The sequence below is a fragment of the Jaculus jaculus genome, chromosome 9 (assembly GCF_020740685.1).
Source record: "Jaculus jaculus isolate mJacJac1 chromosome 9, mJacJac1.mat.Y.cur, whole genome shotgun sequence".
Lineage (NCBI taxonomy): Eukaryota > Metazoa > Chordata > Mammalia > Rodentia > Dipodidae > Jaculus > Jaculus jaculus.
Window position 1 is genome coordinate 134,752,234 of NC_059110.1, and position 26,973 is coordinate 134,779,206.

The 26,973-nt window shown below is 40.2% G+C and overlaps 1 protein-coding gene across 8 annotated transcripts in view; it reads right to left on the minus strand.

The window, feature by feature from the left end:
- Positions 1-5,365: 5,365 nt before the first annotated feature.
- Positions 5,366-26,973, minus strand: part of Cdc27 (cell division cycle 27) — a 64,512-nt gene continuing 42,904 nt past the window's right edge. For 5 of the 8 annotated variants that reach the window (XM_045158328.1, XM_045158330.1, XM_045158333.1 and 2 more), the window contains 9 exons: positions 26,050-26,257; positions 25,495-25,667; positions 23,035-23,187; positions 21,388-21,596; positions 18,107-18,224; positions 14,461-14,589; positions 11,496-11,570; positions 9,430-9,586; positions 5,366-8,372 (listed from right to left, as the gene is read on the minus strand). In XM_045158328.1, coding sequence (XP_045014263.1) covers positions 8,290-8,372; positions 9,430-9,586; positions 11,496-11,570; positions 14,461-14,589; positions 18,107-18,224; positions 21,388-21,596; positions 23,035-23,187; positions 25,495-25,667; positions 26,050-26,257 — 1,305 coding nt within the window. In that variant the 3' untranslated portion in view covers positions 5,366-8,289. Of the gene's footprint in view, positions 8,373-9,429; positions 9,587-11,495; positions 11,571-14,460; positions 14,590-18,106; positions 18,225-21,387; positions 21,597-23,034; positions 23,188-25,494; positions 25,668-26,049; positions 26,258-26,973 lie in introns of those variants that run through there. The other 3 variants (XM_045158329.1, XM_045158331.1, XM_045158335.1) reach the window with 2 other exon arrangements.

The window sequence follows — 26,973 nt, forward strand, 5'->3', positions numbered from 1 at the left end:
TCCTGGGGAATTGAACCAGGGTCCTTTGGCTTTGTGGGCAAAGGTCTTAACAGCTAAGCCCCCAGACAGATTTTTATTGATTGATTGATTGATTTGCAAGGATAGAATGTATGGGTGCACTAGGGCCTCTATCCGCTGCAAACGAACTCCAGATGCATGCACCACTTTGTGCATCAAGCTTTATGTGGGTACTGGGGAATCGAACCCTGGTCATTAGACATTGCCAAGAAGTGTCTTAATCGCTGAGCCATCTCTCCAGCTCCTGAAAGTTTTATTTTGATTATGTTAACAGTCTATCCTGTAACCCCTTTTTTAAAAAAAATTGTTTATTTTTATTTATTTGAGAGTGACAGACAGAGAGAAAGAGACAGAGAGAGAGAGAGAGAGAGAGAGAGAGAGAATGTGTGCATCAGGGCCTCTAGCCACTGCAGACAAACTCCAAATGCATGCATCACCTTGTGCATCTAGCTAACGTGGGTCCTGGGGAGTTGAGCCTCGAACCAGGGTCCTTAGGCTTCAACAGGCAAGCACTTAACCGCTAAGCCATCTCTCCAGCCCCTGTAACCCTTTCTAGAGTTCTCAGTAGATTTATATTAGACTTCCCTTTCTTTTTGTGGAATCTCATTTGAGCAACCAATCATTTTTCTTTTTTGGTTTTCAGGCTGACCTGGAATTTACTCTGTAGTCTCAGGCTGGCCTTGAACTCCCAGGAATCCTTCTACCCTAGCCTCCTGAGTGCTGGGATTAAAAATATGTGCCACCACACTTTGCCCAAGTGTTTTTCTTTTAAATTTTTTAAAATTATTTATTTATTTATTTGAGAGCGACAGACACAGAGAGAAATACAGATAGAGGGAGAGAGAGAGAGAATGGGCGCGCCAAGGCTTCCAGCCTCTGCAAACGAACTCCAGACGCGTGCGCCCCCTTGTGCATCTGGCTAACGTGGGACCTGGGGAACCGAGCCTTGAACCGGGGTCCTTAGGCTTCACAGGCAAGCGCTTAACCGCTAAGCCATCTCTCCAGCCCTGCCCAAGTGTTTTTATCTTTATCCCATGTGTTCTTTTATAAGTTCAACAATTAAAAAACAACTTTATTTTACCTTTATTTGAGAGTCAGGAAGAGTGAGAAAGAGGGAAAGAATGGGCATGCTACGGCCTTGAGCTGTTACAAACGAACTTCAGATGCATGCACTACCTTGTGCATCTGGCTTACATAGGTCCTGGGGAATTGAACCTGGGTCTTTTGGCTTTGCAGACAAATGCCTTAACTGCTAAACCATCTCTCCAGTCCTATTCAACATTTTTTTTTTTTTTCGAGGTAGGGCTCACTGTGGCCCAGGCTGACCTGGAATTCACTATATAGTCTCAGGGTGGCCTCGAACTCATGGTGATCCTCCTACCTCTGCCTCCCAAGTGCCGGGATTAGAGGCGTGTGCCACCATGCCCGGCCCTATTCAACACTTTTAAAGGAAAACTTGCTCATGACTTGCTGAAGATACAGATGTATTCAAAGGGATCCATGAAAACTGATAGAGGTACTAAGGGGTAAGGGAATTTTGCAATAGGGGGCAGAGGACTCAACAGTGATTCCAACTATAAGTGGAAATTTGTAACCAAATTTGTAACAAGGTGGGATTAGTGTGAGAAATTAGGAAAAATCATGAGGAAAGAATTTTGTTTTTTTAGTTTTTTCAAGGTAGGGTCTCACTCTAGCCCAGGCTGACCTGGAATTCACTATGTAGTCTCAGGGTGGCCTTGAACTCACGGCAGTCCTCCTACCTCTGCCTCCTGAGTACTGAAATTAAAGGCGTGCACCACCACACCCAGTCCTTTTTACTTTCATTATTTATTTGCGCATTCAACTTTACCATGGGTACTGGGGAATCAAACCCAGACCCACAGACCTTGTAAGCATGCAAACAAACGTCTTTAAGCCACCGAGCTATCTCTCTAGCTGACTCCAAGATTATTGCTAAAGACTTTCCAGATAAGATAGCAAGAGTAGGGAATTTTTTTTTTGGTGGGGGTGGGGGTTGAGGTAGGGTCTTACTCTCAACTAGGCTGACCTGGAATTCTGAGAAGAGTAGAGGATTTTTGCTAAACCGATTTAGCAAGAGTGGTTGCTCAAGCTGGGTATGATGGCATATCCCTTTAATTCCAGCACTTGGGGAAGCGAAGGTAGGTGGATTGCCACTGTGAGTTCAACGGCATTCTGAGACCATATAGTGAGTTCCAGATCAGTCTGGGCTAGAGTGAGATCCTCCCTCAAACCATCCCACCCCCCCCCCAAAAAAAGAAACACTTAGAATAGTGGGATTGTTCAATGGTTAAAGGCATTTGCTTATAAAGTCTGATGGCCTGGGTTCAATTCCCTGGTACCCAATTCAAGCCAAATGCACAAAGTGGTATATGAGTGTCTACAGTTCATTTGCAGTGGCAATAGGCTCTGGGGAGCCCATTTTCTGCTTGCAAATAAATAAAATTTTTAGGGATAGAGAGATTGCTTAGTGGTTAAGACACTTGAGTGCAAAGCCTAAGGACCCAGGTTCAATCCCCCAGTACCCACTTAAGACAGATGTACAAGGTGGCTCATGTGTATGAAGTTTGACTGGAGTGGCTGCAGGCCCTGGTGTGCTCATTCTATCTGCCCCTTTCTCTCTCTCAAATAAATAAATAAAAGACAGGCATGGTGAGACATGCCTTTAATCCCAACACTAGGGAGGCAGAGGTAGGATTGCCAAGAGTTTGAGGTCACCCTGAGCTAGAGTGAGACCCTACCTCGAAAATCCCAAAATAAACAAATACCAGGGAATCGAAAGTTGGGCGTGGTGGCATGTGCCTTTAATCCCAGCATTCAGGAGGCAGAGGTAGGAGGATTGCTGTGAGTCCAAATTCAAGCCACCTGCGACTACATAGTGAATTCCAGGTCAGCCTGAGCTAGAATGAGACCCACCTCAAAAAAACAAAACAAAAATAAAAATTTCGCTGCAATTATGGCATGATGGTCCAGCCTTTAATCCCAGCACTGGGGAGCCTGTGTTAGGATGATCACAGAGTTGCAGTTCAGCCTGGGGTTACAGAGTGGGTCCCAGGTCATCATGGGTCTAGAGTGAATCTCTACTTTGAAAAAACCAAAAGTAAAAGAAGTTCCTCTTTAAAGACTGGACTTTCGGGATACAACTCTATTAGCAGACTATTTAAAAAATAAATCAGAGAGGACACTTAACAGTTAACTTCAGGCATAATTTGAAACATCCAGAGGAAGCCAAAATGAAGTGAAAGTTTTTTTTTTTTTTTTTCCCTTGTTTGGGGTAGGGTCTTGCTGACTTGGAATTCACTATGTAGTCTAAGGCTGGCCTTGAACTCAGTGATCCTCCCACCCCTGGAATTAAAGACATGAGCCCCCACACAGGGCTAAGTGGAGGGTTTGGCACATGCACTAATGCTAAAAGTGCTCAGCTCTGTCAGTTACTCACTGAACCTCAGCTCTCTACTGTGTAAAGTGGAGTAATGAATACTGCTTCACACATCTGTTTTGATGGAAACTGTACACAAGGGAAGTGACAGAGTTCACGGAGCAAGATCTCATTAAACAGGTTTTAACATTTTCCCTTAAAACATACACTGAAGGGCTGGAGAGATGGCTTAGCGTTTAAGGCTCTTGCTTGCAAACCCAGGTTGGATTCCCCAGTAAGCCAAATGCACAACGTAGTGCATGCGTCTGGAGTTCACTTGCAGTGGCTAGAGGCCCTAGTACTGGGGACTTGAACCTGGATCTTTAGGCTTCATAGGCAAGTGCCTTAACTACTAAGCCACTCACCCAGCCCAGGAGGAGGAGCTTTTCAGGTAACTTCTTATTCTATTGCTCAGGCTAGCTTGGAACTCTATGCAGCCCAGGCTACTCTTGATCCTGGGGCACTTCTGCCTCGGCCTACAAAGTGCTGAATTATAGACCCCAAGCACTATGTTGTTTCAGATCTTTTTTTTCTTCTTTTTCTTTTTTTGCGGTAGGGTCTCGCTGTAGCCCAGGCTGACCTGGAATTCACTATGGCGTCTCAGGGTGGTGTGTGCCATCACACCCAGATCTTTATTTGTTTTTATTGTTTTGAGGTGGGGTCTCGCTGTAGCCCAGGCTGACAGGCTGGAACTCACTGTGCAGCTAAAAGGCTCTCAAACCATGGTGATCCTACTTCTGCCTCCAGGGTGCTTGGATTAAAGGCATGAGCCACCTTGTTTTTTTGAAAGAAGGTCTCACTGAACGCAGAGCTCATGCATTGGGTAGACTAGTTATCCACCGAGTCCTAAGGACCCCATCTCCACCTCCCCAGCACACTGCTGGCTTTATGTGGGTGCTGGGAATCCTAGCATAGGCCCTCATGTTTGTGTGGTAAGCACGATATAGACAGTCATGTTTCTAGCTTCTTAAAATACTTTTTTTTTTTTTTTTAGTTTGAGGTAGGGTCTCATTCTAGCCTAGGCTGACCTGTAACAAACAACTCACTCTGTAGTTCCAAGCTGGCCTTGAAATCACAGCGCTCTTACCCCTGCCTGCTCAGTGCTGGGTTTCAAGGCATGTGCCAGCACACCTGACTCTTAAAATAGTTATTTATTTATTAGAAAGAGAGAGAGGGAAAAAAAAAGAGGTAGGGGGAGGGGAGAATGGTGCAACAGGGCCTCTAGCCACTGTAAATAAGCTCCAGACACATGCAACCTAGTGCATCTAGCTTTATGTGTGAACTGGGGAATCAAACTTGTGTCCTTAGGCTTTGTAGGCAAATGCCTAACCACTGAGGTTATCTCTCTTGCCCCCTTAAAATACTTTTTTTTTTTTTTTAAGTTTTTAGAGGTAAGGTTTCATTCTAGTCCAGGCTAACCTAAAATTCACTATGTAGTCTCAGGCTGGCCTCGAACTCAAACTCACGGTGATCCTCTTACCTCTGCCTCCCAAGTGCTGGGATTAAAGGCGTGCGCCACCTCACCCAGCTAAATACTTTTAATTCTAACAAAAAAAGCCTTTCCTTTTCCCTTTTAGGGAACTTCAGAAATTACATGATCAAAGAATGAAAACTGACTAGTTGACTTGCAAAGTGGCAGCTGTAGATAAGGGGGTTCTGTAGATTGAAAATAATATATTCTAAAAATTACCATTTTTTGTCATAATATTTATTTTGAAATTCCAAATTATACTAAAGAGTATGAACTTTAAAATATATAGATATATATATTAAAAAGAGTGTAAGTAAGTAAAATTAGAGAAACATTGCCCTAGGCTTTTCTAGAACATAAAATTGTCATTGTTCATCACTGTTCTGCTGTGGCTTAGTATAAAAATACAGATGGCACAGCTTTTATATAGCTTTAACAACTTGATTATAAATTGCTTTCAAAAGTAATTTATTTGGATTTTCCATATCCTTTAATGAACTGTAAATATATTAACAGAAAAGACTTTCCCCCCCAAAGACTGTACAATTTCTGAAATAAGTCAGGAAATGCAAAGACACAAAATTACATTGTTTCAATGCAAACAGAACACACACATCACACCCACACTTGCATTTTTTCCAGGTTTTCACAAAGAAAATGGGACATCGTATTTCTCAGTGAAGACCCTTACTATACTCTGGCTAATCAGAGACTCTGAAACTGTTTTCTTCAAAAAGAGTGTTTTTAATAGACTAAATACTGGTTATCACTGAGTTTTTGTTTAAGGTACAACAGCAGCATGGTTCAAATGTTACTTGCAGTTCTTGGATAAAATAAAAAATGTAAAGTAATGAAATACAGAAAAAGTAGGGACCACCTTTCATTACCTTCAGTACCATTTGTTCTCCTGAAAAAAATATTCCAATTTTTAAAATCCTAGAGTAATAACCATTTCCATGGGGAAAAAGAAATCCAATGCTACAACCTAACGTTTGTGTGTACGTGTATATATGTATATATATGTGTAGGTATAAAAAGTTTAAACAGCACAAAAAGGATGGCAAAGCACTTAGTATTCTGAATTTCCTTCAAAGCAACTTCTGTAATTTAAAATGAACATTCTGTTTGACCAAAATGTGTTTCTTCTTCTGGCTTTTTGATCCCCATTCTGTGAAAAAAAAAAAATAAAAAAAATAAAAAAAAGAAAGAAAAAAGATAAAGCAAGAAACAGTAACTATGTGAGAAGTAAGGCTTCAAATCCCTACACGACTTTAAAAGCAGGTACGAAGAAAAATGAAAGCAGGCCAAGTGTGTGCTGAAAGTGTCCCTCAGCCGGCTCCTGCCATAGTGTGCCTTCCAAATCACCCTTCTATCCTGTCTCAAAATCAGTACCAGAAAGTATCTCTGGCACAGGACATAAATTCCTACTACAAAAGATAATTACACTTCAGCAGCTTACGTTCTGAGCTTAGCTTTCTCCAGGCTCTGTAACATACAACTTAGGGTAAAGCTTTCTATGAAACTCTAGATCTGATACCATTTATATATATATATATATTTATAGCTGGCTTATGATTTGCCAATTAAAAAAATAAAAGAATATAAAATTAAACATTACAGAACTAATGGATAATAAAATGGAATATTTGTTAGAATCGAAGTGCTAGCCTCTGGGAATTTAAATGATAATCACTTATTCCCAAGTTTTCTTTATACTTTTTTAGGTAGGAAATTATCTTAAATGCCTCTCTGGCACCTAATACCTAACCCAAGACTTTGACTCAAATTTATAATGGTATCTAACCCACGTGGAAATGAGAAGATTAACAGTAATAGGCCCCCCCCAAAAAATTACTGAGTCTACAAGCTAAGATTTTTTTCATAACTTTTGTAATCCACCTTATTTTCACAGCTTGACTAACAAATACAAGAAACCAGTAGATAAGTTTGTCCTTCATCAAATGATCCAAAATAATAACTGTAAGCCTGTCATTTGTAAGAAACTATAATTTGTTATATTCTGACATTGGCACTTAATAAAATGTTAACAACTGAAGTTTTCCTATAATTCTCAAAACATTACAATAAAGGAGATACACAATTTAAGACTTTAAATTTGTCAATGTGAAATTCCAATAATTCCCATTTTATATGCATAATTAGATCTCTAAAATTGTGGCCATTCTCCAAGACACGAATCCATATTATGATGACCTCAGTCGAGAACTTGTCTACTTTATAAGAAATTTATCCCCAGGATGAAAGTTTCCTGTATCTTGAACCCACACACTCTCAGTACAATTTTTGTTAACTTCCACTGTTGAAAATATGAAGCAGAGTGCTAAAAAGAATGACCTCAAAAGGTGAACACACATTCTTACATTCTATTTATATATTTAGAAATGGGATAATATCTTGAAAAAACATGTAGACTCAAGGTTATGGTACAATTCCAATTGTATTAAGGCTTTCTCTATCATGATCTCTTGAAGTCTCTCTTTAGTGTTCTCATACTGATTCTCATGGTGAATTTAAGTGGTTAAGGGCCTGGTTTTGGCTTTTCAGTGGGGAACCACTCTAGCATCTTTGAATGTTAAAGGTGATCCCACAGAGCTTAAAAAGAAGAGGCAATATGGTAAAGAACAATTTAAAGTTTGTAATACCAAGACAACAATGATCAACACTTTGAAGCAAGATGAATAAATTAAAATTCTTGGTTAGACATTGAGGCATTCTTGCCAAGAATAAGTGTACACTCCATGAAGGCATATTTGATTCCTACATACGAGTCCCAATAGGCCTATTACATTTGTTTATAGGAGACACTGCAAGTTTAAGGTAAGTTACAATCCTTGGCAATGAAGTTACTGTTATAGGCAATGTCTTTTATTGTTCCATCTGGCACTTGCTAACACCATTCTTGAAGAACCTAGAAATGAAGGTCAGTCACTCTGTTTATCAGTAACAGAACCAAATGAAAAACAGAATTTGGAAAAATGACCAAGAAATTCTGGTTCATCACTATTTCTGTATCTAATGGTTCCTTCAAGATCAGAAACACAACTCTTCCATCTATGATAGCTTTCCAACTAAGAGAGAGTAAAGAAAAAAAGAAAATAAAGTTCCCCACCCTACCCCCCAAATTGTCATTCATACTGGTAAAAGAGCCAGTCTTGGTAGCAGCTAAATATTGCACTGCCTTTCACTTTCGTTCTGTGTAGTCAGCGTCCAGGGAAAGCGGCCCGCTCAGGTGTCAGTGAAGAATGACTCGGCCGGCTCCAGAGTGAAGACTCAGTATGCGGAGGGACAAGAAATGTGTCAGCGCTAGTCACACGTCCCGCTGCAGAAATGTCACTTCCAGAGGTTAAAATTCATCACTTTCCGCTGCATGAAGTTGTGTGTCGTCTGCGTCTGTCATGCTGCTCTCCTGGGATTCATCTGTTCCCACTTTAAAAACAGAACAAAAGTCTACAGTAAGGTATCTCACAATAGATCTTGTTGGTCTATAATATCAAAGTAAAAATTTTTCATTATGTTTAGAGATGAGACCCTAAAAAAAGGAAGAAAGGGGGAAAAAAAGGAACAGTAGAGACAAATCCCAATGATCTGGGCTGGGGAGATGACTCAGCTGTTAAAGGTGCTTGCTTGTAAAGCCTATTGGCTCAAGTTCAATTCCCCAGTAGCCACATAGACATATGCACAAAGTAGCACATGTGTTTGTGTTTGGAGTTCATTAGCAATGTCAAGAGGACATTATACAACCATAGTCTCTCTCCCTCTCTCATGCACATAAATAAATAAAATTATTTTTAAAAATCCCAGTGTTCTTTTTTTTTTTTGGAGGGGGCGAGGTTTCGAGGTAGGGCTTCAGTCTAGCCCAGGTTGACCTTGAACTCACAGTGATCCTCCTACCGCTGCCTCCTGAGTGTTAGGATTAAAGTTGTGTTGTCACTACACCCAACCAAAGTATCTTTTAAAATATAAAAATGTAATTCTTGGTCAGGCATGGTGGCACATACCTTGCAACCCCAGCAGTCAGAAGGCTGGTGTAGGAGGATTGTGAATTAGAGGCCATCTTAGACTATGTATGAGACTTTAGCTCAAAACACAAAACAAAAATAAAACACCTCTCCGCAATATAAACAAAAATAAATTACATAACTTTGTTTTCTTCTTTTAATCTGTGAGTTAATTTACCATAAATATATACTAGGCATGGAGCTATACAAAATTTGAATAGTCAGTACTATACAGATATGGTTTAGGTTAAAAGGAAAAAAAAAAATCAGCATTGGATTTAAGTCACACAACAAATTACATCCAGAATTGAGACTAGTATTTGACTATGTATGCACTTTGGTATTACATCATCCAACTCAATTTCACTAAAATTCCATTTGATATAAAGAAAACACAATTAGAAAAATAAAATAACAAAATAGCTAAGATTCTTCTGTAAAAGGTAGCTTTCTGAGTACAAAAAAATCTTATGTATGATACTCACTGATTTGTTCTTCTTGGGTTATTGGCTCCTCATCATCTGGAAGATAGCGCTTATCAATTGCCTCTTTAATTTGATTATTGGCTCCTTTAGGATCTAAATCCATAGCCCAAGAGAAATTCATCAGGGCAAGATGCGTCTGACCTAACTTCTTGTAAACCTAAAAATAAACAGCAGCACTACATTTTTCATTAAGTTGTAAGCTTATCCTATAAAATCCTAAAATGTAAGCCTCTGATTTATGTGCTCCAAATCCATTCTGATAGGTAAAAAGTTTTCAACCTATAGGTGGATGAACAATTACTTTTAGTTTTGTTTTTTTTTTTTTTGGTTTTTCAAGGTAGGGTGTTGCTCTAGCCCAGGTTGACCTGGAATTTACTATGTTAGTCCCAGGGTGGCCTTGAACTCATGGTGATCTTCCTACCTCTGCCTTCCAAGTGCTAGGATTAAAGATGTGCATGACCTTGCCTGCTAAGGGCCTTTTTTAATAGTTACTATTTTCAGAATCCTATGGCTACTTTAGGTAGTGAGTTTCTTTTCTTTTTTTCGTGGTAGGATCTCATTCTAGCCCTGAACTCACCATGCTCTAGCCCTGAACTCACCATGTTCCTTCCAGGAAGAGTTTTCAGTAAGTCTCACTCTGACTGGAACACTGACAAATGGAGAAGACAAACTACAAAAGTTGCTCTACCACGAAACTACATCCCCAGTCCCTGTTTTTCTGAGACAGTGTCTTGCTATGTAGCTCAGGCTGGCTTTGAACTCAAGATCCAGAGTCCTAGATTTCAAGCATTAGCATAAAGCCTGGCTAACATTCACTTTAAAAGGAGTTACACCAGCTTCATTAATGCAGCTGGCACCTGGGGGCCCTGTCAAAATCCTGACAAGTCTGGTCTTGAGAATCATAGGAAGACCGAGCCACTGCTTTTAATCCCAGCACTTGGGAGGCAGAAGTAGGAGGACTGCTGTGAGTTCAAGGACAACCTGAGACTACATAGGGAATTCCAGGTCAGCCCGGGCTAGAGCAAGACCCTACTTTGAAAAACAACAACAACAATAGAATCAAAAATCATAGCATTTCCCCAAAACAGTATAAAGTCATTGCCATTGATTTTTTTTTTTGAGAGATTTATAAGTTTTATCAAGGAATGGAAAGTAAGGGCTTTTCACTGGCAGTCTCCATATGAGCTCATTACTTAGGTTGCAAATGACAATCTACTCCTAATATCACAGTAGGGTTAGATTTATGTGTTATATAATTCCACCCCCCACCCCCGCCGCCCCAAGGTAGGTTTCACTCTAGCCCAGGCTGACCTGGAATACACTATGTTGTCTCAGGCTGGCCTCAAACTCACAGTGATCCTCCTACCTCTGTTTCTTGAGTGCTGGGATTAAAGGTGTGTGCCGCCATGCTCAGCTGGTATGTATTCTTGACCCTTCGTTAGGATATCATTGTATGTTCTTCCTTTCTTTTGTTGAGGCAGGGTCTCATGTATATCCCAGGCTATCCTCAAACTGTCTATGGAGGTGACCTTGAACTTCTGACTCTCCTCAGTGCTGGGAGAATGGTAGTATACCACCACAACTGGCTTGGATATCATCTTTTTTTTTTTTTTTTCTTTCTCCCCTGAGGTAGGGTCTCACTCTAGCTCAGGATGACCTAGAATTTATTATGTAGTCTCAGGCTGGCCTCAAACACACAGTGATCCTACTACCTCTCCCTCCTGAATACTGGGGACTAAAGGCATGCACCACCATGCCTGGCCCAGATATCATCTCCCCCCCCCCCAGAGGTAGGGTCTTGCTGTAGCTCAGGCTGACCTCAAACTCATGGTGATCCTTCTACCCCTGCCTCCCAAGTGCTGGGATTAAAGGCATGCGCTACCATGCCCAGCCTCAGATATCATCTTTTTAAATGCTAGAACTAAATTCATTATTCCCAAGCACTCAGCTCAGAGAGCTAGTTGAATTTACTTAATAGATGTTATTTAATAAGCATTATGTTTGTTCTTTAAAGGTTAATATTTGTTATCAAAATCATAGTGTAGGACCATGGTCCAAATCTTTACCTTTCCTATTAAGAAGTAAACAAGCGATTCTTTGGGAACAATTTGTTTCAATTCTTCAAGTTCTTGTAAAGCAGACTGAAAAAGGCAAAGAAAAACAGCAAAATTTTACAGAATTTTGACTAAGCACGTATTCTTGTTAGATTATCTGAATCATTTTAAAAGCTTACTAGGTCTTATCAACATATTTCTGCATTACATCAATTTCTTGTTCTGAAAATAAAATGCATGAAAAACACATGACAATAAAAGCTGAGAAATAAATGGTAGGTATTCACGCTGAAAACACACACATACACCACTTTATCAAAGATGTAAGTGGTGACAATCCTTGTTTCTAGTCACCATTTTCATTAACATAACAATAAACTAGGGGCTGGAGAGATGGCTCAGAGGTTTAAGGAACTTGGTTGCAAACCCTGTTGCCCAAAGTAGCACAGATGTCTGGAGTACATTTACAGTGGTAAAGGCCCTGGCCTGCCCAGCAAAGGAAGACAGGGGAGTGGGGGGTTGGAGAATATGAATGAGAACAGGCGCACGGGGGTGGGGGTGGGGGGTGGGGGGTGGATGGAGGGGATGGATGGGGGACAGGACGGGACTCCAGCAGTGGCAAACAGATTCCAGACACAGGGGCCACTGTGTGCATCTGGCTTGACTTAGGTACTGGGGAATCAAACCTGGCTTTGTATGCAAGTGCCTTAAGCACTGAGCCATCTCTCCAACCCCTAAACTTTTTTTTTTTTGATCAGTGTAAACAAAGGTTACTTGTTGTTTGTTTTGAATATTTATTTTTTTTGTTTTTATCCTTTGTATTAAAACAAAATATAATGTTAAAGTCAGGTTTAAAGAGAAGGTAAATACAAACTCTATGCAGAGATAAGTGACCTTGAGCTCCTCCTCACCCCAGGTAGGGTCTTACTCTAGCCCAGGGTGACCTGTAATTAATAGGCAGTAGCCTTGAACTCACAACAATCCTCCTGCTAGGATTAAGGGTGGGCGCCACCATGCCTGGTGACCCTGAACTTCTGATCTTCCTGCCTCTGTCTGTCAGTGGTGGGGATCAAACCCAGGGTTTCATACATTCTATCAGTTGAACTGCATCCCCAGCCCCAAGTGGAATGGATATATATAATTTTGGTCCAGAAAGAGGGAGAGAAAGTAAGAGAGACAATGGGCCCCTACCGAAACCATAGAGTAACTGGGGAAATGAGCAAGAGTGCTGCTTTCTTTCTTATTCTTTTATTTTTTAATATTTTAATTTTTATTTATTTATTTGACAGAGAAAGAGGGAGAGTGAGAGAGAGACAGAGAGAGAAGAGAATGAATGGGCATACCAGGGCCTCCAGCCACTGCAAATGAACTCCAGATGTGTGCGCCCTTTGTGCATCTGGCTAATGTGGGTCCTGGGGAATCGAACCTGGGTCCTTTGGCTTTGCAGGCAAATGCCTTAACCGTTAAGCCATCCCTCCAGCCCCTCCTTTTTATAAAAACTTGAGTGCTGCTTTCTTGATGAACCTGTTATCAGCCCAAGGGTGAAAGAGATACACACGGAGGACACTAAACACCTACCAAACCAGAGATCCAGAGACACAGAGGCTCCCAAGACCTCATCATTGAAGTAGACCTAAAATGAACCCAACATGGCTCAGGGAAATTCATGGAAGAGGGGCCGGAAAGACTGTTGGAGCCACAGGTTGGGACATTACACACAGAGACATTGCCTTTTCCCCATAACTGATGGCTACCCCCACAATGCACGACCCACATTCCCAATGGGGATAACTGGCATCCCCAACAAGGAGGTTCCCTCTGGGGGGGGGAACGACGACAGGGACGAGGGTAAAGATGGTACCAACATGTGCTGTTTACACACTGAGTATGTCCATAACTAATAAAGAAAAAAAAAAGGAGCCTATAAATGTATTGGAAAAGGGGAAACAATATATATTTTTTAAAGAGATAATTTCCCTAATGGAAAAATAGCCTTTCTAGCCAGATGTGATGGCACACGCCTTTAATCATAGCCCTTTAGAGGCAGAGGTAGGAGGTTCAAGGCCACACTGAGACTACATAGTGAATTCCAGGTCAGCCTGGGCAGAGTAAAGCCCTACCTAACAAAAACAAAACAACAACAAAAAGTCTTTCTTTACATGGAATCCTTACAAATTTCTATCACACATCCATCCTCCTTCCTAGGAGTATTTCTGCCTTTGGTTTTTGAGACAAAAATCATACTCTGTAGCCTATGCTGGCCTTGCACTCATGGCAGTCCTTCTGCTTCAGCCCCACAAGTGCTAGTATTATAAGCATGAACCACCATGCCCAGCTCTTTAGGAATATTTCACAAAGAAATAAAAGGAAACAAAATGGAAAAGGTGAGTGAGGTGGCACACAACTATAATCCCAACTCTAGGAAGGCAGAGACAGGAGGATTCTTGAGTCTTGCTGTCGAGCTAGTTTTAATGAAATATTGAGTTCCAGGTTCAGTGAGAGACCCCGTTTCGAAAAATAAGGTAGGGTTGGAGAGATGTCTTAGTGGTTAAAGTGCTTGCCTATGAAGCCTAAGAAGCCTAAGAAGCCAGGTTTGATTCCCCAGAACCCATGTAAACAAGTTGCACAAGGTGATGTATGTACACAGGTGGTATAGGCGTCTATAGTTCATTTGCAGTGGCGAAGGCCCTGGAGTGCCAATTCTCTCTCTCTCTTGCATAAATAAATAAACTAAGGTAGAGAAAGACTGAGGAAGACACTCAACATTAACCTCTGGCACTATGCATACATGTACACTTCTGTAGACAACAATATGTGCACCCCCACATGTACATAAAATACAAGTAAAATGTAATGAGCAGCTTTAGAAAATGAGGAAACCTGCCTCATATGAAAAATTAAAGTACAAATAACTTTTGGCTTGCTGAAGAAGGAACACAGCTTAATACAATGTGGAACAAACTGAAATATATCTTACCTTGTATTTTTCATTCGCAAATAAAACTGAGGCTCTGTGAAATTTGCATAGAGGATTCTTGGGATCAATAACAATGGCTTTGTTTAGGGTATCCAAAGCCTTCTCAGATTTTTTGAGTGCATGCTGAACCTATCAGAAAGAAAGATCATGTTATATTGCTCCTTTCTTGACTTTACTGAGGGAAGGTGAGCACCAAATAATGAGACTCAAACCAACATAATGAAAACTACTAGCTATGAGGTTGGACAGTCTAAATGGACTGTCAATTGGGATAACTAGACTTAGTAACTGATTACAAAATGATAAACGGATTATCTCTAAATGTTTTCCCAGTCTAACAACTACTTCATTTTAAAGATAGCACATTGAACTCCATTAAATAAGTGGAGTTATATAATTTCTTCTGAGATGAAACTGTGGGTTCCTTATTCACCATTATGTACCAGTAATAACAATCATGACCTATCTTTTTTCTTTTTTTGGCCTTTTGAGGTACGGTTTCAATCTAGCCCAGACTTGCCTGGAATTCACTCTGTAGTCTCAGCCTTGAACTTGCAATGATCCTCTTACCTGTGCTCTCAACAGGCTTCTTAAGATCTTGTAGATATTAAGGTTTTCAGAATTGTGTTCAAAGGCTGGGCATGGTGGCACATACCTTTAATCCCAGCACTTGGTAGGCAGAGGTAGAGGATTGTTTTGAGTTCGAGGCCAGAATGGGACTTCAAAGTGAATTCCAGTTCAGCTGGGCTAGGATTAGACCCTACCTCAAAACACACACACACACACACACACACACACACACACACACAAAGAGAATTGTTTTCAAAGAACCTCTGTTTATCAATCCTGTGTCACTCAAGCAATTCAACGTTTGGAATTTATTTGCAACATAGGGGTTTGGAGTACAGCTCAGGTGTGGGGGATGTGCCTAGCATGTTTGGGGCTGATACCAAACACAGAGGGAAAAAGTCCTGACAGGTACAGTGGCTCATGCTTGTACTCCAGCACATTGGAGGCAGACGTAGTAGGGTCAGGAGCTCAAGATCAGCCTTAACCCTAAGCACTTTCGAAGCCCACCTGGGCTACATCTCATGAGACTCTCATTTGAGTCATAGAACAACCGTAAGAGTAGGCACGCAGCACTGCCTGTCATCAACAAGTTATGAAAAACGGAGTGACTTGCCTAAAATAGGAGCACACAGGTGCCGTATGGTGGCACACATCTCTAATTCTAGCACTCAAGAGGCAGAGATTTTTTTTTTTTAAAGAGGACTTACACAAGTTCAAAACCAGAAAAAGAAACATAGCAAACCTCAAAACAAAACAAATAATGAAATGTCATAAAAAGCACATAAATAATATTTCTTTCTTTTGAGACAGGATCTCATGTAGACAAGACTGGCATCAAACTTGCTATTTTGGTAAGGGATGACACTGATTTTCTTTCTTCTGCATGAGCGTTTTGGTTTTGAGGATCAAACCAAGACTCTGGGCATGTTAGGCAAACACTCTACCCACCAAGCTATACCTGCAGCCCAAAAGTGCTGTTTCTTTATGCTAAGTCAAAAAGTGTCATTCTCTATCATAGGCTATTGCCAAGGCTCTTGGTTTTCCACCAGGTATAGACAATAAGACTCTATTGCTGAAAACTCCACATGCCTGAGCTGCAAGATCACCAAGAAATCATGTTGGGGCTGAGCTAAAAGCCTCCTCCTTGTAGACCAGCTGACAGAAAGCTCAAAAAAGCTGTACTTAGAAGCCATCAGTGGTGAAAATGGTGGACACTGCAAGCCTCAAATTTGGCCAGCCAGGCCAAATGACTAAATGGGTGCAATAGTGGCATATCTGTTATAGGGGAAACCAACTGATTTCTAATTGGACTGGAGGCCTGTTCTTTGGGAGGGAATACATGCCTGGAATTGAAAACCTAATTAAAAGCCTATAGTGGGGGAAGTCATGAGCCTTAGGAGTACAATACATGCTCTTGTCTGGCTAAATGCATTTATTATACCTAACAAACTAATATCATACCCACACATTAATGCTACCCTCACCCTTGGTTAGAGACGCTTCTCTTTTCAGATGGTGGTGACCACTGGGATGACGCAAAAGATACCATAGTGCTGAGAAGTGATGGAGGAGTGTTCAGCACTGAAATATTTCTATCACACCTTCCAAGGCTTAGAGTCCATTACAGAAGAGGTGGTGGAAAGAATGTAAAAGCCAAAGGCAGGGTAGGCTTCCTTACACTGCAATCATCCAGACAGAAATTGGACTCAATATACATGATCTTGCAGTGTCTGGCACTACCTTTACTACAAGACTCTCATAATATGAGGAAAAGATGAAGGCATCAAAATAACGAGACTGATGGAGAGAGAAAGGGAAAATGATGGAGTGGATTTGTGAAGGGGAAAGTGGGGGAGGGGAGGGAATTATTATGGTTAGTTGTTTGTAATTATGGATGCTGTCAATTAAAAAAAAAAAAAGAGAAGGGCTGGAGAGATGGCTTAGCGGTTAAGCGCTTGCCTGTGAAGCCTAAGGACCTCGGTTCGAGGCTTGGTTCCCCAGGTCCCACATTAGCCAGATGCACAAGGGGAAGCATGCATCTGGAGTTCGTTTGCAGAGGCTGGAAGCCCTGACGCACCCATTCTCTCTCTCTCTCCCTCTATCTGTCTTTCTCTCTGTGTCTGTCGCTCTCAAATAAATAAATAAATAATTTTTTAAAAAAAGAGAAAAAAATTATCTGGTGTGGTAGCACACACTTTAACCCCAGCACTTGGGAGGCAGAGGTAGGAGTATCACCATGAGCTCAAGGGCACCCTGAGATCACATAGTTAATTCCAGGTCAGCCTAGGCCTGAGTAAGATGCTACCTTGAATAAAAACAAAACAAAAAATAAAATAAAATAAACTTTTGCCAAGGATAAAAAAAAAAAAAAAAGAGTACTTCTTTAGGGTGTGAAAGACTCAGATGCTCTCAGTATCACTAAAAGTCCCAATTTTAGGACTGGAGAGATGGCTTAGTGGTTAAGGTGCTTGCCTACAAAGCCAAAGGACCCAGGTTTGATACCCTAGGACCCATGTAAGCCAGATGAATAAGGTGGTATATGTGTCAAGTTCACTTACAGTTGAAATGCCCATTCTCTCCCTCTCTTTCTGTGCCTCTTTTCCCCTCTCAAATAAATAGATAAAAATAAAACATTGTCTAAAAGGTCCCAGCCAGGCGTGGTGGTGCACACCTTTAATCCCAGCACTTGGGAGGCAGAGGTAGGAGGATCACGGTGAGTTCGAGGCTACCCTGAGACTACACAGTGAATTCCTGGTCAGCCTGAGCTAGAGCATGACCCTACCTTGAAAAAACAAAAAAAAAAAAATAAAAATAAAACAAACAAACAAAAAGTCCCAGTTTTCATTACAACAATTAAGGTATGTAACTATTCATTTATTTATTTTAGTTATTGAGGTAGTGTCTCACTCTAGCTAAGGGTGTCCTGGAATTCACTATGTAGTCTTAGGGTGGTCTCGAACTCTATGAGGTCCTCCCAAATTCTGGGATTAAAGGTGTGCACCACCATGACCGGTAAATTACATAACTATTTTAAAAGGGATATTAACAGAGCAATAATGTGTAGAAAGTTACTTACAACTCCAATGTGGCAAAGTAAAACTGAACTTTGAGGGTTGATATCAAGTGCTTTTTGGAAATGCATTTCTGCAAGGCTGAATTTTTCTTGCTTGTAATATATCATTCCTAAGCCATACCTGAAAATATAAAACAAAGTATAATGTATCTATGTTTTATTTTTGTTTATTTATTAGATAGAGAAAATGGGTGCGCCACTGCAAACAAATTTCAGACACATGTGCCACATTGAATATTTGGTTGATGTAGGTACTGGGGAATTGAACCTAGGTCTTTAGGCTTCACAGGCAAACATCTTAACTGCTAAGCCACCTCTCTAGCCCAATATACATTTTTATAAGTAACAACAATAAATCAAATTAACCATAAAGATAAACTATGATACTGGTGAAGAAAAAAAAATCACATCCTTAAAAAGCACCACTCTTAAGCCAGGTTTGGTGGCGCACGCCTTTAATCTCAACACTTGAGAGGCAGAGGTAGGAGGATCGCCATAAATTCGAGGCCACCCTGAGACTATGTAGTGAATTACAGGTCAACCTGGACTAGAGTGAGACCCTACCTCGAAAAACCAACCAAACAAACAAACAACAAAAAAAACACCACTCTAATCTAGATTTAATAGCTAATTTCAACTGAGTTTGTGTTTGTGTGTATGTGCATGTGCCAACTGATTAAATTATTGAGGCAGGATATACTTAGGCTGGTCTTGTAATCCTAGGCTCAAGCAGTCTTCTTGTCTCAAGTAGCTGGGCAATACATACATGTGCCATCATGCCTGGCTCTGCTAATTACTTTCTTTTCTTTCCCCCTTCCTTAATTTTTGCTTTTGCTTTTATACGTAGGGTCTCATGCTCCAAGCTTTACTTTAATTTATCATGTGTCTGAGGATGATGTCAGAATACCAACCCCCGTCTTGGTCTCTTTAGTGTTGGGATTATAGGTGTGGATCATCAGGCCTGGCCTGTTTTCCTTTTCTTGTTTTTTTTTTTTTTTTGACAGTGTTACTGGCTACCCTGAACCTTATTATATAGACCAGACTGGTATCAACTTCTGAACCTCTGATGTGCTGGGAATATAGTACTGTTAAATTCTTTCTTTCTTTTTATTTGTTTTTATTTTTTTGGTTTTTTTGAGGTAGGGCCTCACTATAGCCCAGATTGACCTGGAATTCGCTATGTAGTCTCAGGGTGGCCTAGCACTCATAGTGATCCTCCTACCTCAGCTTCCTGAGTGCTGGGATTAAAGGTGTACACCATCATGGCTGGCTTCTTTTCCTTTTCCTTTTCCTTTTCCCTTTCCCTTTCCTTTCCTTTCTCTTTTGTATCCATGTATGTATGTATATATGTGTAGGTATGCATAAATCAATAATTTATATGAGGAAGGGTCTCACTGAGCCCAGGCTGGCCTTGAATTTATGGTCCCTTATCTTTTTTCTTGAGTCTTAGGATTGAGATAATTAACATTAAGAATTTAGAAGTGGGCTGGAGAGATGGCTTAGCGGTTAAGCGCTTGCCTATGAAGCCTAAGGACCCCGGTTCGAGGCTTGGCTCCCCAGGTCCCATGTTAGCCAGATGCACAAGGGGGCGCACGCGTCTGGAGTTCGTTTGCAGAGGCTGGAAGCCCTGGCGTGCCCATTCTCTCTCTCTCCCTCTATCTGTCTTTCTCTCTGTGTCTGTCGCTCTCAAATAAATAAATAAAAATTTAAAAGTTGTTTAAAAAAAAAAAAAAGAATTTAGAAGTGTTGGGCTAGAGATGTGGCTTAGCAGTTAAGATGCTTGCCTGCAAAGCCTAAGGACCCAGGTTTAATTCCCAAGAACCCACATAAGCCAGGTGTACATGATGGCACATGTGTTTAGAGTTTGTCTACAGTGGCTAGAAGCCTTGGTGTGCCCATTCTCAAATAAATAATAAAAAAGATAGATATTGTTATAAATTCTAATTCAATTAACATTTAGGGGCTGGAGAGATGGCTTAGTGGTTAAGTGCTTGCCTGCAAAGTCAAAGGACCCAGGTTCGATTCCCCAAGACCCATATAAGCCAGATACACAAAGTGGTACATGTGTCTGAAGTTCTACTGTCCTGGCTGGATGCCCAGGCACATCCATTTTCTCCCTCTTTTTCTCTCTCAAATAAATAATTTTTCTTTTCTTTTCTTTTTTTGGTTTTTGGTTTTTTTGAGGTAGGGTCTCACACTAGTCCAGGCTGACCTGGAATTAACTCTGTCGTCTCAGGGTGGCCTTGAACTCACGGCGATCCTCTTACCTCTGCCTGGGATTAAAGGCGTGCGCCACCACGCCCGGCTAATTTTTCTTTTTTAAATTTAGGAGCTGGAGAGATGGCTTAGTGGTTAAGGTGCTTGCCTGCAAAGTTTAAGAACCCAGGTTCAATTTTCTAGTACTCAGGGTAAGCCAGATAACATATGGTGGCACATGCATATAGAGTTTGTTTGCAGTGGCTAGAGACCCTGGTGTGCCCTTTCTCTCTCAAATAAATAAAAATAAAAACAAATTTAGGCGCAGAGAAGTTAAATAAATGATTAAAAGTTGTACAGATAATAGGGATTCTAGCAAGTACCTTCTTTTATTAAAGAAGCTGAAATCCTAAGGATGCTAATTCCATATTCTTTGTCCATATGCACATTTTTATACTATTGTAATTACAGAATATATAATGCTACATATGGCTTTCCTTCCACATATTATGACAAAAGCACACTCTTATAATAATTATAAATAGCTAAGCCAATATATAAGAATTATATAATTATAAGAACATAAAAATTACTATTTTAAAAACCAATACTTTATATATATAATTATATATACATACACAGTGATCCACCTACCTCTGCCTCCTGAGTGCTGAGATTAAAGGTGTACGCCACCATGCCCGGCTAAATGGTTTTTTTAAAAAAGGTGGAAACTGGGCTGGAGAGATGGCTTAGTGTTTAAGCGCTTGCCTATGAAGCCTAAGGACCCTGGTTTGGGGCGTGATTCCCCAGGACTCCCATTAACCAGATACACAAGGGGGTACATGCATCTGGAGTTAGTTTGTAGTGGCTGGAGGCCCTGGCGTGCCCATTCTCCCTCTCTCTGCCTCTGTCACACCCAAATAAATAAAAACACAACAAAATATATATCTATAAAAAAAAAAGGTGGAAAGTAACCTTATGTTAACTGCTGGTCTCCACACATGCATACATATGTGAGCAAACATATCATACCACATACAATAAAAGGCCACCAAGAAGACTTTGTCTTTGCATTTCATAGTACTTACCATGCATTATAATGTCTAGGATTTACTCTGATAGCATTTCGAAAACATGCTAATGCTTTGTCTAGTTCTTCAGTTAACACAAACTCATGCCCTAACAGAGTATAGGCATAAGCATAATTGGGATCAACCTGAATAGCTCTCTGGAAGAATTTAATTGCAATATCATGTTCACGTTGCAGACTGAAACAATTCCCTGCAGCACACCATGCCTGAACAAAATGGAAACAGAAAATATATAATTAAAGTTTTATTTTTACCAATAAAGCCAACTTTAAAACTAAAAATTAAGCTTCAGATTCCACTATGAAGAGAAAAATTGAAATGTTTTTCGCAAATATCCCATCTTCATTATCCATAGATTAACTGTAAATCTGTTTACCAAAACTGATAAAACCACAATTAATACTAGTAGTGCTTCTGTGCCCATCTGAAGACTCAAAACTCTCGGGTGAGTTCAAGGCATGCCTGTAATCCCAGCACTTGGGAAAAGGCAGAAGCATCAGTTCAAGGTCATCCTCAGCTACACACTGAGTTTGAGGCCAGCCTGGGCTACTAGAGACTCTGCTTCAGAAAACTAAATAAAAACGTACATAAAACATATCTTTATTAATACTGATTAAATCCATCTCTTAAACAAATTTTATTTAGGGCTGGAGAGATGGCTTAGTGGTTAAGCACTTGCCTGTGAAGCCTAAGGATCCTAGTTCGAGGCTCGATTCCCCAGGACCCACATTAGCCAGATATACAATGGGGCACACGCATCTGGAGTTCATTTGCAGTGGCTGGAGGCTACTGGTGTACCCATTCTCTCTCTCTGCCTCTTTCTCTCTGTCGCTCTCAAATAAATAAATAAACAAAAATAAACATACAAAAAGTTTTAAAACTTTACTTATGCTGGGCGTGGTGGCATACACCTTTATCACAGCACTTAGGAGGCAGAGGTAGAAGGATTGCTGTGAGTTTGAGGCCACCCTGAGACTACATATTGAATGCCAGGTCAGCCTGAGTTGTACTGAAACCCTACCTCAAAAAACAAAAATAAAAACAAAAAAGGGGTGGGGTGGGGCTGGAGAGATGGCTCAGTGCTTAAAGTTGCTTGCTTGCAAAACCTGTCAGTGTGGGTTCAATTACTGTTTACACGTGGAACCAGATGTACAAAGTGGCTTATGGAGTTCATTTGCATTGGCAAGAGGCCACGGTATGCCCATTCTTACTCTCCCTCCTTGTAAATAAATATATAAACAATAAATAGAATTTCTTAAAAAATACTTTTTTGAGGCAATCCTAACAGACTGGCCCTTTTTAAATGGCAGACAGTGAGAGCAAGAGAGAGAATTGGTGCACCAGGGCATCCAGCTACTGAAATTGAACTCCAGTTGCTACCCTGTGTACGTGGGTGACCTTGTACATGTGTCACCTTGTACATCTTGCTTATGTGGGATCTGGGGAGTTGAACATGGTTCTTTAGGCTTTGCAAGCAAGCAACTTAACTGCTAAGCCATATCTCCAGATCTAAAAGCCAGTTGTGGCGGCTCATACCACCGAGGAAGGAGGATTACCATAAATGAGTTCTAGGTCAGTCTGGGCTAGAATAAAAACCCTGCCTAAAAAAAAAACTATATAAACAAATTGTTTTGGCTAACATACCTCTGGTGAATTTTTATCCATGTCTGTTAAATCTTTTGAAAGAACAGAAAGAGCAACATCTTTCTGAAGGTGCCAAAGTGTTGTAGAGTATATCTCCATACCTTCAACTCTGTAATTCTCAATCCTCCTAACTTCTGAGAATATTCTTTCAGCCTGAAATGCAAAAAGTAGTCAGGGGAAACAAGCTGATACAATATATATACATACATACATACATACATACATATATATAGCTTGGTTTTAATATACAAGCTACTGTAAGACTATGAACTCTGAAAATTTAGGTTTCTACCAAAAATATATAAGAGAAATCTGAAAGGCTGAATTAAGAAATTTCAGAAAATAAACAAGGTAAGACATCTAGCAAACAGATCTGGCTTGAGTGGTGAGCACACAAGTGCTGTGTCTGCTGAGGACTGTGCTGTCTACTGGCCGACGCTCCCTTTATTGCGGCCTCTTCTTAGCTATCAAGTCACCTTTTTTTCCACACAATAGTCAAACCTTTCAGAACTGTGGTTTTCTCCCCTCAGAGTTTGAGACTTCAGGTAATATGAAACCAATTACAGGGCTGGGGAGATGGATTAGTGGTTAAAGGTGATTGTTTGCATAGCCTGATGGCCTGGGTTCAACTCCCTACCAACCACATAAAGCTGGACCACACCAAAGTGGTATATGTGTCTGGTGTTCATACTAGTGCCAAGACCCTGGTGTACCCAAATATACACATACACTATTTTTAAAATCTTCAAAATATAAATAAAACCAATGGGCTTCATAGTTATCATCATAACAAATTAAAAGTTCTAACAATTTATTCTAGAATAAAGGCTACTTGAACTGTTTTTATTTCATTTATTTGCTTTTAGTATTTGTATGTGGTGTGAATGTGTGACATGTGTGGGTGCATGAGTACACACCTGAGGCCAGAGGTTGACAGCAGGTATCTTCCTAAACTGCTTATATTTGAGATAAACTTAAATTTAAATATAAATTTATAATTTATATTTATACCTTATATTTGAGACAGGGTTTCTTGCTGAACCTGGAGCTCACTGATTTGGCTAAATTAGCTAGCCAGCAAGCCACAGGGATTCCACGCCTCCATTTCCCCAGCACCAGGATTACAGGTGTGCACAGCCGTGCCTGGATTTTACATGGGTGCTAGGGACCCAAACACAGGCCCTTAGTTTGCACAGCAAACACTCCATCTCCCCAACTCTTGGACTGTTTTCAATGAAATGAAGAGGCCCTAGCACACCCATATTCTCTTAAGTAAAACACACATACACACACACACTCACGTGCGTGCCTAATTTGGTTTTTCAAGGTAGAGTTTTACTCTAGTGCAGGCTGACCTGAAATTCACTATATAGTCTTAGGATGGCCTTGAACTCACAGTGAACCTTCTATCTGCCTCCTGAGTGCTGGGATTAAAGGCATGTGCCACCATGCCCAGCTTAAAATTTTTTTTCTTAACTTACAAAAAAATTATTTTAGAGACAGAGAGAGAGAATTGGTGTGTCAGGACCTCAGCTACTGCAATTGAATGCCAGATGTTTGCGCCACCTAGTGGGCATGTGCAACCTTGTGCTTGCCTCACCTTTGTGTGCCTGGCTTATGTGGAATCAGGAGAGTCAAACATGGGTCCTTAGGTTCTGCAGGCAAGCACCTTAACTGCTAAGCCATCTCCAGCCCTTAAATTTTTATTTTTTAAAAGAAAAGGCCTTTTTTTTTTTTTAAGGCCAGGTATGGTGGTACATGTCTTTAACTCCAGCACTTAGAGGCTATGATAACTGTGCGTTTGAGAGCCTGGACTATAGTGTTTGAGGTCAGCTTGGGCTAGAGTTAAGTCCCTGCTTCAAAAAAAGTCAAAAACAAAAACAACAATCAAAAAATATGTGATAAGGAGCCGGGCGTGGTGGTGCATGCCTTTAATCCCAGCACTCAGGAGGCAGAGGTAGGAGGATCACTGTGAGTTCAAGGCCACCCTGAGACTACATAGTAAGTTCCAGGTCAGCCTGGACCAGAGTGAGACCCTACCTCGAAAAAGCAAAAAAAAGTGATAAGGACATTGTGCTGTCAATTTAGCCTAATTTTCTTAACATTATTCAAATTTATAAAACATATTAAAGAGCATTCATCATTGTATGTAATTCTGCATATTATAAAATGATGTACATTACAGATATCTATTGTAAATAGGTATTTTCAGATCCAACTCAGAAGAGCACAAATATTCCATATAAAATGTACTGATAACTTTGTTCTTTATAAGTCTTTACAGATATAAATTATCCCTTAATAAGAAAGAATTTTATGTATAAACTATATATACTGAGAAAATAATTATATAAATATTATAGAATATTAACCTTTTTAGATTTAACCTTCTCAAGAATGGATACTTTTATTAAGAGTAAATTATTTCTAGAAAGGCATAAGTAACATCTGTATACTTACTTGCATGTATTCTGAAAGTTCAAAATAAGCCCTTCCAATTTGGCACAATACCCAACCAGTATTGTAGTGGTGAGAAGGAAGGTGGCTCAGGATATTTATAGCTTCTTTGCAGTTGTATGAACACAAAGCTAAATAACCTTTCCCCATTTCACGAAGAAGGCTCATCAAACCTTCTAGGAGAAAACAATATAGTAAACAAAGGAGAAAAACAAAACAACGTTGGTTTCTAGAAAGGCTAATGACAAATTACTCTATTAAAAATCTCAAAATTTATCCAGAGAAAGCAGTGAAATACACATAGAGAAACTTATTCACAAGTATAAATTAAAAAGTAAAAAATTGAGCCGGGCGTGGTGGCGCACGCCTTTAATCCCAGCACTCGGGAGGCAGAGGTAGGAGGATCACCGTGAGTTCAAGGCCACCCTGAGACTACATAGTGAATTCCAGGTCAGCCTGAGCCAGAGTGAGACCCTACCTCGAAAAACCAAAAAAAAAAAAAAAAAAAAAAAAAGTAAAATAAAAAACAAAAGATGACATTATGCATTTGAAACAGACCTGCTGCTGCTTTTTGTAGGTTAAAAGCCTGGATTTGAGGTGTGATTGTGGACATTTTCCCTTCTGAAATAATGGAAGAATCCAGTTTTGTAATTTCCAAGCTATCATTTATATTAGGTTGAGTTATTCCTCCTTTATTAGTTTTGCTCTTTGTTTTTCTGTTTGGGATTTTAGGTGGAAACTTCATTTTCAATTTTTTGCTATTCTCCTGAAAAAGGGGATAAAATTGCACACTTGTTATAATCATTTATTTCAACTTCTACCTCAAACCTTTCCCACATACTAGATATAAAATATACAATCTAGTTTATTCAGAAGAAATTTCATAGAAACAGTTTTTAAAGTCATTTCATGTTTTATTTTTCCTTACATGTGTGTTTATATATGTCCATACATGTAGAAACCAGAGAACCACCGCAGGTGCTATCCTCAGGAGCACTGTCCTCTGTCTTTGTGTCCGTCTTGGACTTCATCAGTGAAGCTGGACTGGCTGGCCAGTGAGCCCCAGGGATGTTCCTGTCTTTGCTTCCCTAGTCCTGGGACTAAAGGTATGTACCACTATTCCTACCATTTACATGGATACTGGAAATCGAACTCGGGTTCTCATGCTTGTTAGGCAAGCATTCCCAGCCCTGAGTGTATTTATTTATTCATTGGCAAGGTTTCACTCCAGGCTGGTCTGGAACTCTGGCAATTCTATTGCTTCAGTCTCCCATGTTTTGGGATTACAGGCGTAAGTCACCATGCCTCATAAAAATCTTTTTTTTTTTTTTTTTCCAACGTAGGGTTTCATTCTAGCCCAGGGTGACCTGATTATAGCACGGCATGGTACTATTTCTGATAGTATACTAAATTTTCATGTATTATTTAGAAATTAGAAAATGCCAGGTACGATGGCATATGTCTTTAATCCTAGCACTCAGG